The sequence below is a fragment of the Trachemys scripta genome, chromosome 14 (genome assembly GCF_013100865.1).
Source record: "Trachemys scripta elegans isolate TJP31775 chromosome 14, CAS_Tse_1.0, whole genome shotgun sequence".
Classification (NCBI taxonomy): Eukaryota; Metazoa; Chordata; order Testudines; family Emydidae; genus Trachemys; species Trachemys scripta.
Genome location: NC_048311.1, coordinates 3940491 through 3954052, shown reverse-complemented (window position 1 = coordinate 3954052; position 13562 = coordinate 3940491). Strand labels below are relative to the sequence as shown.

At 48.9% G+C, this 13562-nt stretch overlaps 1 protein-coding gene across 1 annotated transcript in view; it reads right to left on the bottom strand.

The window, feature by feature from the left end:
* LOC117887579 (zinc finger protein 436-like) overlaps nucleotides 1-13562 on the bottom strand; it is a 31801-nt gene that overhangs the window by 15329 nt on the left and 2910 nt on the right. The window contains exons 2-3 of the mRNA XM_034790224.1: nucleotides 11302-11474; nucleotides 10001-11059 (exon numbers count right to left, since the gene is read on the bottom strand). Coding sequence (XP_034646115.1) covers nucleotides 10001-11044 — 1044 coding nt within the window. The 5' untranslated portion in view covers nucleotides 11045-11059; nucleotides 11302-11474. The remainder of the gene's footprint in view (nucleotides 1-10000; nucleotides 11060-11301; nucleotides 11475-13562) is intronic.

Here is a 13562-nt window from a genome sequence, read left to right as displayed (position 1 = left end):
CTGAAGGAACTGCCCTGGGAGGATTTTTCTCCATTTTCTGGATGGTCTCGTGTTTTTGGAAATGTGGGTTTCGGGAAAGTCTTTTTCTTGTTGACATTTTTACTTGTGTTGGTTTCTGCTTTTCCAAAGAAATGCTAATAAAATGTTTGCTGCAATTCTCCCATCACCCTGGGTGTCCCACAAGTTTCCTGTGGTCTTGAGCTCTAGGGATGGTGGGCCAGGTGTCCCAAACTGGGTCAGTTCCTCCCTTATTCACTGCCCCTCAGCAGGAATTGCTCATTCCCCCAGATCCAGCCCTTTTGCTCATGTCTCTGTGCATCCAGTTTTAAAAGAGGATCTGGGCTCCTCCACGTCTTTATTCTTGTGGCTCTTAGTGACTCTGGATTCAGTATCTGTCTCTTCCCTTCCCCTGTCTGGCAGGTTTAATCAGTGCAGGGGATAAACCATCTCAGAGTCCAGGAGCCCTGGCTGGGCGTGAGCCCCAGAGGTTGCTCAGGAGGACTGGAGCAGCTGGTCACTGGGATGCTGAATACATGAACATTTCCAGATGGAGAGCAGCCCATCTCCTCTCTGGCAGTATCTCCAGTGTCTCTTCCCTCTTTCTGCTCCATGCCTAGCTCAGTGCGGGATCCAGTGACTCCCAGGCAGAATTGTGACATTTCCCCATGAACACAGAACAGCTGCAGGCTCTCAGATGTCCTCCATCCCAGGTCATTGCTTCCTATCAAATGCCTGCTCCCGGGTTCCTGGTGGTTTCTCTGATGCTCTTGCTCCCTCTGTGGTAACTGTTGTGACAACTGGACCTACAAATTTACTATTGTTGTCAGGGGCACCATTTCAGATTGGGGGCGGGGGGGGGGAGGGAGAGGAACTTTAACCATGATTCCAGGAGCTATTTAAGCACCTGAAAACGCTATTTCTTTTGGCAGATGATATTTGCATTTAGAAATTACCTGACAGGAGCACTGTATCTGATTCCTATATAAAGAAAAAATATATATGTATACAACCACCAGTTAAAGCCATATTTTAATTTTATATGTAAGTTTAGAACAATCAGGAGATAATGCAGTAAAATATTCCCAATCCCAAGCCTTGAGGTATCATAAGAACAGCCATACTGGGTGAGACCAAAGGTCCATCTAGCTCAGTATCCTGTCTTCCGCCAGTGGCCAGTGCCAGGTACTTCAGAGAGAATAACAGCACAGGCAATCTTCAAGTGATCCATCCTCTGTTGTCCAGTCCCAGCTTCTGGCAAACAGGCTGGGGACACCAACCCTGCCCATCCTGGCTAATAACCATTGATGGACCTATCCTCCATGAACTTATCTAGGTCTTTTTTGAACCCTATTATAGTTTTTGGCCTTCACAATATCTCCTGGCAACTAGTTCCACAAGCTGACTGTGCTTTGTGTGAAGAAATACTTCCTTTTGTTTGTTTTAACCCTGCTGCCTATTAATTTCATTTGCTGATTGCTAGTTCTTGTGTTATGAGAAGGAATAAATAAGATTTCCTTATTTACTTTCTCCACACCAGTGAACATTTTATAGATCTCTCTCATATCCCTCCTGACTCATCTTTTTCCAAGTTGAACAGTTCCAGTCTTTTTAATCTCTTCTCATACAGAAGCCATTCCATGCCCCTAATCAATTTTGTTGCCCTTTGCTGTACCTTTTCCAATTCCAATATATCTTTTTTGAGATGGGGCGACCAGATCTGCACACAATATTCAAGATGTGGGCATATCATGGATTTATATAGAGGCATTATGATATTCTCTGCCTTGTTATCTATCCCTTTCCTAATGGTTCCTAACAATCTGTTACCTTTTTTGACTGCTGCTATACACTGAGCAGATGTTTTCAGGGAAATATCCATAATGACTCCAAGATCTCTTTCCTGAGTAATAACAGCTAATTTGGACCCCATCATTTTGTTTGTATAGGTGGGATTATGTTTTCCAATGTGTGTTACTTTTCATTTACTTTCCTCTATCAGTTTTGGAGCCTTAATACAAGAACTAATAACTTTTATGGGTAAATAGAATTCATGCAGAATATTTACTCAATATCATTGTCCTTACAAGATCACACCAATCACCCTCAAACACCCACATACTTTTTAATTTTAATTATATTACCATTTGGAGAATTATACTCAAGCAAATATATGCAGTCTTAATTTGTATCTCATTTCTCATCAAAAAGTTATGAACTCTAAAGTAGTTGAGTTTCCCCTCAAACATGATTCTAAAACATGGAATAACTAACAAACTAGAGAAGAAATTCATTTTGGCACTAGCTTAAAAAAAAGGAAAAGTCAAAAAGCTTTTAAAGTGATAATTGGAAAGAAAAATATTACAATAAATTGGCCAACATGAGTTTCCTATCAGCTGTAATACATCTGAAGGTGTATTTCAGTAGATAAAATATTATCACCTTTTTCTAGTGGCAATGTGTTTACTTTTCCAATTATGTTACTCAATAATTAGAAATAAAGTCTTAAAATTGTAATCTATTTATACAATGCATTTGATATTTCTCCAGCACAAATGAAAACACACTCCAGTTCAAGGGACTAAAGGTGTAAGGACTCAAAACATAAAAATGAATTTAAAAATTGATCTTGCATGTAATGAGCTAAAAGCCTGTTTTAACCTCTGGAAAATGTTTGGTTTTATAAAGTAATATAGAAATCCTGAGTATCTACAGTGACCCAACTGGAGGATTCTTAACTGTGTCTAATGAAAATGTAATATGACACTACATGTCTTAGATGTTATTAATGAAAAAAAATGTCCCAGGGTATAAAGACTAATTCAAGAAAGAAAATAGTTTATTTGCTGAGTGAGAAGCAGAGGTATGGCCAATAACTTCCTCTGATTTCCATGAGGAGCAACTGAAATATCTAAGGGAAGCACTGACTGTTACACTGGAAATAAAACTGAGCAGTTTTGTGGGGGAGACTTACGGAGAAGGAAGCCCCCCTCCCCTTAATGGTGCTCCTGTGGTTTATGCAGAGAGTCACTTTCCTGCCCGGCCCCAGCCCTTTCTCCTGGGTCTCTCCCCTCACCGGCAGGCTCCGGCTCAGGGGCCGGTGTCGGCAGAGCCCGGGGCTGCCCCAGGGGCTGGTTCCAGCCCCCGGAGAAAGGTTCCACCTGGGCTGGGCACAGAGGAGCGTTAATAAAGGTCTGTCCCTGAAACAGCTCCCCTGGGGGGAGCTGCAGCTCCTTAGCTGGGGGGAGCCCAGATCCCAATGGAGGACACAGCAGTGTCTGACCCAAGAAACTCAACCCCCAGTATCCTGAGCACTAGCAGCCTCCTCTGCCTTAGCAATAATTAACAAAGAGCCCTAGTAACTAGGGTGACCAGATAGCAACTGTGAAAAAACAGGACGGGGGGGAGGGGGGTAGTAGGTGCCTATATAAGAAAAAGTCCCAAAAAACGGGACTGACCTTTTCAAAACAGGACATCTGGTCACCCTACTAGTGACAGCAATGAATGAGTTGGTATGGCAACACCCATTTTTTCATGTTCTCTGTGTATATATATCTTCCTACTGTATTTTCCACTTCATGCATCCGAAGAAGTGGGCTGTAGCCAACGAAAGCTTATGTTCAAATAAATTTGTTAGTCTCTAAGATGCCACAAGTACTCCTGTTCTTTTTGCTGATACAGACTTAACAGGGCTACCACTCTGAAACCCGAATCTCAACTGTGTTAAGAGCTGCACACCAGCATCTCTATGGCCACTAGAGGGTGCTGGCTAGTGCCAGTGAATGGGCTCCCCTCGCCCTGATCGGCATAGCATCGGCTCAGCTTTAGTGCTGCTGCTGCTTTTGTGATGTATGAACCCACTTCCAGGCTGAGCCGGAGCCTGCAGGTGAGGGGAGAGACCCGGGGGAAAGGGCTGAGGCTAGGGTGACCAGACAGCAAATGTGAAAAATCGGGACAGAGGGTGGGGGGTAATCGGAGCCTATATAAGAACAAGACCCCAAAATCAGGACTGTCCCTATAAAGTCGGGACATCTGGTCACCCTAGCTGAGGCTGGGCTGGAAAGTGACTCTGCACCACCGGCCCCTCGTCTCCAGGGGTGTTGGAACAATTTGTAGAGTGGGAGTGCTGAAAGCCATTGAACCAAACTGTAAACCTTGTATATAATGGAAACCACTTCAAGCCAGGGGTGCGGCAGCACCCCCAGCTCCAGCACCTATGTTCCTTGCCCCATCTCTGCTCCTGGATGCGAGTCCCAGAGCTGCTGCCCTCACTGACACCCCCAGGTAGGGTGACCAGATCACCCAGGTCAAATATCAGGACGCGGGGGGTGTAGCGGGGGACGTGGTGGGGGCAAGACAACCCCCCCCCCCTTCCTCCACAAGCGCTGGAGGGAGGCTCTGGTGAGTGAGGGTCCGGCCTGGCCCCGAGTGCAGGCAGGACTCAGTTGGGCGGTAGAGAGAGTAGGGGGGCGGTCCGCAGGGCCAGGCGGCAGCTGTTCTCCCCGCCCGAGCAGCGGCACTCTGGAGCAGCTGCGGGGGGAGGAAGCAGCCGATGGCCAAGCTCGGCGGCTGAGGCTCAGGTCCTGCAGGGGAACGAACGGGGCTGGGCTGTCGATGCCTCCGCACCGGGGCCGCCGCGGGATAGCACCACCTGGGCAGCAGCCCAGATGCGACTGGCCAGGGGCTGGGCACAGAGTGCGCGCTGCTGGGTCCCCGCAGCAGGCCCGGACTTGGGGGATTCGGGCCCGGGCGCCAGAGCCGCAGCCGCCGAGCTTGGCCATTGGCTGCTTCCTCCGCCCGCGGCAGTGGGAGCTGCAGCAGCAGCTGCTCCTGAGTGCCGCTGCCCACAGGGGGAGAACAGCCGCCGCCTGACCCCGCGGGCCGCCCCCCTCCTCTCCCAACCACCCAACTGAGTCCTGCCTGCACTCGGGGCCAGGCCGGACTCTCACTCACCCCGGCTCCGTGCTTCCCCTGCGTCTCCGGGGCCTCCCTCCAGCGCTTGTGGAGGAAGGAGGAATGGCGAGCCTGGGAAAGAGGCGGGGATTCGGAGAGGGAGCCAATGGGGGAGGGAAGGGGAGGAGTTGGGGCAGGGAGGGGGGGCACAAGCACTTCCAGGCTCCGGAGCATTTGCTTGTTTGTCCAGTGACCCGACCTAACATTGGTCGGGACGCGGGACAAACAAGGAAATAGCGGGACAGTCCTGATAAAATCGGGACGTCTGGTCACCTACCCCCAGCTCTGCTCCCCTGAGCAACTGCAAGAGCTGATCCAGCTCCGGGAGAAGAGAGCATAGGTGCCGACTCTGTGGGTGCTCTGGGGCTGGAGCACCCACAGAAAAATATGGTGGGTGTTCAGCACCCACCGGCAGCTCCCTGCCCCAGCTTACCTCCACCTCCTCCGTGATCGCGCCGTGCGTCCTGCTTCTCCCCCCCTCCCTCCCAGCGCTTGCGCCACGAAACAGCTGATTCGTGAGGCAGGGAGGGAGGGGGGAGGAGGAGGAACGCGGTGCACTGGGGAAGAGGTGGGGCTGGGGCAGGGATTTGGGGAAGGGATCCAATAGGGGCAGGGAGGGGGCGGAGTTAGGGCAGGGACTTTGGGGATGGGGTTGGAAGGGGGTAGGGCTGGGGGCAGGGAAAGGGTGGAGTCGGGGCGGAGGGGCGTGGGCACCCACCGGTGCCAGAGAAAGTTGGCGCCTATGGAAGAGAGGACCCAGTCTCCCAGCCCAAGAGGAGAAAGACAGGGAGTTAGGGAAATAACAGGGAGAGGAGAAGAGTGGATGACACAGAGAGGGAAGAGTGGGGTATTTATTCTTAATTTAAGAATCTTGCTCTGGGGATTGCAGAGGTCTTCCAGGCCAAAGGACCGGGTGAGGCAAGGTCATGCATTAATGACAGTGCAGAATGTGTTCCTGTCCCTAGACTGCATTAATGCACATGCACCAGGGGGCAGAAGTACCACTGCCCTCGATGCTGCCCCATCCCAGCTTGCCTGAGCAACCTTAATAACATTCTTTAGTCTTTTTTGTTTTGTTTTTTGTAGGTAATACTGATATAAATTCTCTGATATTGCTGCTCTTTACAATGATCTAATCTGGAGATAGCCTCTCCTGTCTTTAGTGCTTTTCTCCAAGAAACAAATGTTACTGCAATAGCCATCAGATATTTTCCCTTATCTCAGTAATTGAATTTTTATATAAAAATCCCTGCCCCCCCCCCCGATTTCAGTCCTTTTCTGTTTATTAATATTTTCACAAAACATTTGCACATTTTTCTATCTAAATATCCAGTGTTGATGTAAAATCTCAAATGTTGTCCTTGTAACTGACAAACATTAATGTAATACTGTGCTTTGTCATAAACCCTCCATCTTCAGCCCAACAACCTGGAGAGACAATCAGGATCAGTGCTTTCCACTGAGTCCCCATGTTCCCTGCCTCAGAGCTCTTTCCCCACAGCCAGCTTGACGCACTAAGGCATATCTGGGGCCTACAAAGCTAGCCATCGAGGCAGCAGGCAGCCCAACATTTGTATTTACGGGGCAGCTGCTCCTGTTCTGGGGGTCTGCAGTGGATGGGTTCCAGGGCTGGGGAAATAAAGCACCAAAGAGAGTTCCCAGGAACCCACCAACTCTACTAAGGGCCATTTTTGCTCATTATCCAACACAGACGACTCCGGGAGTTTGAGAAACTAAATTCTACTTTATTAATTAAAACCAGGAAATAAAAGCAAAACTCCCCCCACTGCCTAGGAACCAGCAACAGGCCTGCTTTTTAAAGCTGGTAGAAAAGTGCAGACACTCCCTGAGAGATGCTGAGATCCAGTCATAAAAACCAACGCTCTGAGTACAGGAAATGTAGAGAACTCAGGGTAAGGGGAGCCAGCGAACAGGGTGCATTTTACAGCAGCATCCCTGCTGAGGCTTCTATTCCTGTGGGGATGTCCCTGGTGTGTGTGGGGAGCAGGGGGAGAGTGGGGCAGAGAGAGTCAGACTTAGATCTACAAAGGTATTTAGGCTCCTAACCTGCAGATTTAGATCCCTAAATCCCATTTTTCAGAGCCACTGCAATCTACAAAACCCTCACTCAACTGCCGCCCAACCCCGTAGGTGCCTAAACTCACTCGGCATCTAACTTTTTGCTGTAACAGTTCCCTAGGCACCTGTTTCTGCCTCTGGGCATGTGCACTGCTGCCGCTGCTCTCTGTGTGTGTCCAGGCACCTCAGCCCCAGAGCGATCCATGAGCTTGGGGGAGACAGGCGTTTGCCTGCAGGGAGCAATCAAGAAGACGCTGTCCCTTTAGCCCAGTGGTTAGAGCACTCACCTAGGAGACAGAGGTTCAAGTCCCCCTTCTAGCTAGTGAGGAGAAGGGATCTGCTACTGCTCAGGTGAGAGCTCTAACCACCAGGCTATGGGATATTCTGATGGGGGGGTGGGGGGTGTCCTCTCCTACTGAAGTTGTTCCACTTTAATTCAATAATGTAATATTAATGAGGCCAAAGAAAACGTGAGAATTGCTCTGCAGTTCAGTGGTGGCAGATCACTGATCAAATCCCTTCTCATCAGGCAGAAAAAGGACTGGAACAGGGGCCTCCCACAACCCAGGTCAGTACCCTAATCATGGGACTAAATTTTTTTAAAGAAGGGCCTCCTCCCCCTCCTCCTTGGATGTTCTGGAGCCTTTGCGCATGGAGAAACCACAGGGGCACAGTGGGCTGTCCCCAGTAACCACTGTTAACCAAATATATCCAAACAGGAAAGGCCTGGTTACATACACACTACTGCTCCTCCAAGTGGTTTCTGATTGCTTCTAAGCATAGAACACTGTGAGCACCACTAGAGGGCTCACAAACCATTTAAAGAGATCCCCTACACTATATTCTCCTCCTTCCTTAACATAAAAGGATATTATAGAAAAGTTACAAATGTATTCTCACTCCTGCTGTTACTCAATATACAACATGCTACAAAATCAGTCTGAGGTGATTTATGATTTCCTCGTCTAGACAACGTTTCACAGGCATCACAACAGCCTCTGGAACAGTGCCTGTGTTTCTGGGGGAGCAACACCTTCCTGCTGTGTAGTGTTAGGGTCACTTGTAGTAGAAACTGGGCTGTGAGACTCACTGGTGCTATCACGAGTCAATGGCTGTGGCTGTATCGTAGGCGGTCTGTTTTCAACAGGCATCACTGGGGTAGGACATCTTGGGGAACATGTGCTAAAAACCTGGTGCTGATATCTTCTCCATGACATGTTTGGTGCCACTTCTACCCAATAAGACAGTGCTCTGGGCAGTGACATCATCACTCCAGGCTTCTATTAATTATCTCTGTAGTCTCTTACTAAGACACTTTCTCACACATGAAAACTGCGTAATTCAGGATGACTTTTTGCACTCAGTTGATCAGACAGTATCTTATAAATGTCCCTCAGCCTTTAACAACTCCAGTCCGGACATTAAATGATGTCTCATAAGCAACATCACTCATGTCTGATTTGTTGCAGTACTTACTGCATTTCTATAGGCCAAGGGAAAATTCACAGTCTTGTGTTATAAGTTACCTTTATCCAGAGGCATAGCCCAAATCACTTGCTTGAATGTCTGGATAAACCATTCCAGTAATCCCTGTGTGGTAAGATGGTGAAGAACTGGTGTGATATGTTTGATACTATTTATCTGACATACAATTTAAACTCTTTGGATATGAAATAGCGGTATTGAACTGCTACCATATGAGGAGAAATTAATAAGACTGGGACTTTTCAGCTTGGAAAAGAGACGACTAAGGAGGGATCTGATAGAGGTCTATAAAATCATGGCTGGGGTGGAGAAAGTAAATAAGGAAGTGTTATTTACTCCTTCTCATAACCCAAGAACTAGGAGTCACCAAATGAAATGAATAGGCAGCAGGTTTAAAACAAACAAAAGGAAGTATTTTTTCATACAACGCACAGTCAACCTGTGGAACTCATTGCCAGAGGATGTTGTGTATGCCAAGACTATAACAGGGTTCAAAGAAGAACTAGATAACTTCATGGAGGATAGGTCCATCAATGGCTATTAGCCAGGATGGGCAGGGATGGTGTCCCTAGCTTCTGTTTGCCAGAAACTGGGAATGGGCAACAGGGGATGAATCACTTGATGACAGCATGTTCTGTTCATTCCCCCTGAAGCACCTGGCATTGGCCACTGTGGGAAGACAGGATATTGGGCTAGACGAACCATTGGTCTGACCCAGTATGGCTGTTCTTAAGTGCAGTCACTGTCTATTTCACTCTATTCCTGGATTAGGATCCCATCCTTTCAACAACTGTTGTGTCTTTTGCTCTTTACGTAACATACATAATGTGAAGAAATTACACAAGCATAGTGGAGACCAAATAGCTGTGTTTTGTACATATATTCAATGTGCAAGACCTAGGTACATACCTATACCACTGCTCTGGCCTCAGAGAAGACAGTGAGGGCCAGCAAAGGCCCTCACATACAATTTAAAGGGACACTACCCAATCCCTTTACACTATACTTGGTTTGCACAGGAAGAACAGAGCTGGAGGAGGACCTAAGACCAAGGCAGGAGGAAGAACTCTCAACCCCAGCAGGGAACATTTTTGTGTGGTGGCTCCCATCTGGTGTCTTCAAGACTCTTTTGGGGGTGGTATTTGGTTACATGATGGAGACAGAGCCTAATCCACAGTTTACACAGGGGTGTCTGGGTGTATGCCCACCAGTGTGCAGGGATGGGGCCGAGAATGCAGAGATGCTCCCTAAATCCCCGGCAGGTGGCGAAGCTCTGAGTTTTCACAGGGGTGGCATTGAGTCCAGAGTATATAGGCAGTATCCAGAATTGTAGAGGCTGGCAGAGGGGCTGCAGAGCTAGGCAGAATCCCCACGGGCCAGATGATTTTGGTTGGTCTTGCCTGGTTAAACACGAGATCAACACACATAACACCCAAGATGGCAACTGACGAATGTAAGTTATCTCCTTTGGTCAGCCCTAATAGACTCTAGTGTGGAGTCTCTGATGCGTTACGAGATTTGAGCTGGTGCTAAAACATTTTTCACATTCGCCGCATCTATACGGTTTTTCTCCCGTGTGGATTCTCTGATGTTTAATGAGATTTGACCTTTGGCTGAAGCTCTTGCCGCAACTGGGGCATTTATAAGGCTTTTCTCCTGTATGGATTCTCTGATGCCTAATCAGAGCTGAGCTTTGTGTGTAGCTTCTCCCACAGTCCAGGCATTTATAAGGCCTCTCTCCTGTGTGTAGTCTCTGGTGTCGGATAAGGTCTGAGTTTACACTGAAGCTTTTCCCGCACTCGGGGCATGTATAGGATCGCTCGCCCGTGTGCAGTCTCTGGTGCCTAATGAGGGCGGTGCTCACAGTGAAGCTTTTTGCGCATTCAGGGCACTTGTAGGGTTTTTCTGCCATGTGTGTTCTCCGATGCTTAACCAGGGCTGAGCTCTGGATGTAGCTTTTCCCGCACTCAGGACACTGATAGGGTCGCTCTCCTGTGTGGATCCTCTGGTGTATAGTGAGCTGTGAGCTCACGATGAAGTTTTTCCCGCAGTCGGAGCACGTATAAGGTTTCTCCCCCGTGTGGAGTCTCCGGTGCGTGATGAGGTTGGAGCTCACGTTGAAGCTTTCCCCGCAGTCAAAGCATTTGTAGGGCCTCTCCCCAGTGTGGATCCGCCAATGGGTGATAAGGTTGGAGCTCCGTTTGAAGCTCTTCCCGCACTCCGTACACGTGTGTCTTCTCTCCCCCTCGGGGTTTCTCGGCTGGGCTGGGGTTTCCTTGAGGACCTTGCAACCTCCCACACCATTGTTGGATTTGCCACCTTTCTCTGATGGATGATTTCCCTGCTGCCTCTTTAGCCTGTGCTGAATCCCACAGCCTTCTCCCCGCTCGGGGTCCTGGGAGACATGCCCTTCAGCTCTTCCGGATAATGTCCCATGGGGTTCCACTTGTTCAGGACAATCCTGCTGAGGATTTCTCCCCTGGTTCTCACTCAACGTCCCATCACGTGCCGGGATAGAGAATCCAGACATGAGTCCTTCCCTGCACTGGGGAAAAAGGAAAGCTCAGAAAGGGAATAGAAAATCGGGGGGTTGAGGAAATGAAATACAGTAACCGCTGGGGTGGTTGAGAAAAAAAGGGACCCGATTTAGACACTAAGAAGAGAGGTCAGTGGGGAGCTATTGCCAGATGTCAGTCGGGATTGGTGGAAACCATGAGTGACGTCCGCCATGAGGGTATGACACATGCTGGGCGTAAGAGATGGTGGGGCAGAACTGGGAGAACTCACGAGGTTTTTGAGCGAATCTCAGCTGATGGTTCCCTACATCCATTTCACTGGTTCCCCACCTGCGCAGGTACCTCTCGACATCTCCCTCTCTGCAGAGCCCTGGAGATCTGGGACCCACAGTTCTTCCCCTCTTTTGAACCAGACGATCACGTCAGATTTGGGAAGGAGAAATCCTGCCCAGGGAGTGAAATCAGGCAAGATCAGGATGCATTATATATTCGTAGAATATCAGTCACAAAGAACATTCCCTTATTTTAACCAGCCCCCATGCTGTGATAGGGATGTATGAAATGTGAATATAGGGGAACGTGGTCACTGACCCCCGTCCCCATGGGAGAGGCAGATGTCTGTGTGGGGAGATATTGCACCTCAGTAGGAGTTTCTGGAGGACATGCTAACTCAGACCCAGCTCTGATATAAAGTCCCTGCCTGTTTCTAAACCTGCAGAGGCCGGGGCTGACCCCACAGATGGAGCTAGTCCCAGAAAGGGAGGGGAATTGGGGTTCTGTGTGAGAGAGTGAATACAGACGGGAGAAGACGAAGCTTCTGCCCCCGTGTAAATTATGGGGGATGGATATGAAGTAGGATCTCCCTTAGGTTTCTGACTCCCCTGGCCCATGGGAAAAGGTATAGAGCTGAAAGTCTCTCTCTCACCAGACTGGGGACTACGGGGCCCAATCCCCTACAGCCTAAGAGACCAGGAAAGGACCTGAGCAGAAGCCAAATTGGGCATATCACAGACCCTACAGCTTCTAACAATCAATACTCCTGGGGGAATTCTGCACCAAAAAAATAAAAATTCTGCACACAATATTTGAAAATTTTGCAAAATTCTGCATATTTTATTTGTCAAAATAACACAGTATAATCATGCCAGTTACAATTATTTTGGTAATTTATTTCAAAATATCTGTCAGCAAGTATGTCTGTAACAATACAGATTTAAAAAAAAAGATTCTGGTATTGTTTTTGTTTTTGTTTTTTTTACCAATAGATTCCTTATGAGACATATTAATACAGAACTTAGTGTAATTCATTTACATTGCAATACAGAATTGTATTTTCTGCACCTGTCAGAAGCAGTGCAAAGGCTTAGGGGAGTCAGGGGTAACGGAAGAGCTGAGGGAGAGGGAAGGAGCCTAGGAGTGAACCTGGAGGGTGTTGGGTGTGGGTATGTGGTTTTTCTTTGCAGGGGGGAAGAGGGGAGGGAGAAATGTTACGGTGTTGGGAAGCCTCCTCCATGCATACCCTGGCTGATCCCACGCCTCTCCCATTCAGCCAGGCACATGTGCCCCTGTCCCTGCACCTCTCATCCCTATGGGTCTCTGCAGCCCCTCTTCCCCAGTCCCTCAACACTGTCACCTCATTAGCTCCTGAGCCCATGCTCCAGTCTGTCCCATTCTGAACCCCAGTCTGTGATCCCCCAGCAGCCCTGTGTGTCCCTCTCTGTCCTGACCTGGCTCCGCAAGCAGGGTGCTGTGATAAACTCTACTCCTGGAAAAATTCTGCAGCATGGGGCTCAAAATTTTGTATTTTCCCGCATAAAATACATTTTGCCCAAGAAGTGCTGCAGTTTCACCTTTTGCCCACCAGAGGCCGCTGTGGTGCTGCTGTTCTGGTGCCACAATGGCCTCTGGTGGGTAAAAGGAGGAACTGCAGCACTTCTTAGGCAAAACATTTCTTATGCGGGAAAATACAAAATTATACGATACAGATGAATTCTGCACATCCGCAGAATGAGCAGAATTCCCCTGGGGGTAAATCAAAAGGACAGGAATCCCCTACCCAGCAAGGTCATCGTCTCGTAATTTAGGGTTACCATTCGTCCGGATTTACCCGGACATGTCCTCCTTTTTGTGCTAAAAATAGCGTCCGGGGGGGGAATTTGTAAAGCACTCACAATGTCCGGGATTTCCCCCTCCCCCGGCACAGCAGAGCGAGCGGCTGGGAGGGCTGCAGGAAAGTCCCGGGCTGGACTCCGGAGCAGCTGGAGAGGAGCTCCGCCCTGCATTCTGAGCAAGTGTCTCAGCACAAAGTGCAGCCCTCCCCTTTTGCAACTGGGAGCGGTTTCTGCCATGCAGCATAGCAAAACGGGAGCGAGAGCACTTTGTGCTGATACAAGGGCAGCTCTCCCCTGCAACCCGGTCCGGACCAGGGACCGGGTTTTGTTGTGCAGGGCCAGGGACCGGGTTTTGTTGTGCTGGGGAGCTTAGCCACGTGTCCGGCTCGCACAGAGCCCAACACCCTGTTCTGAGCAGCAG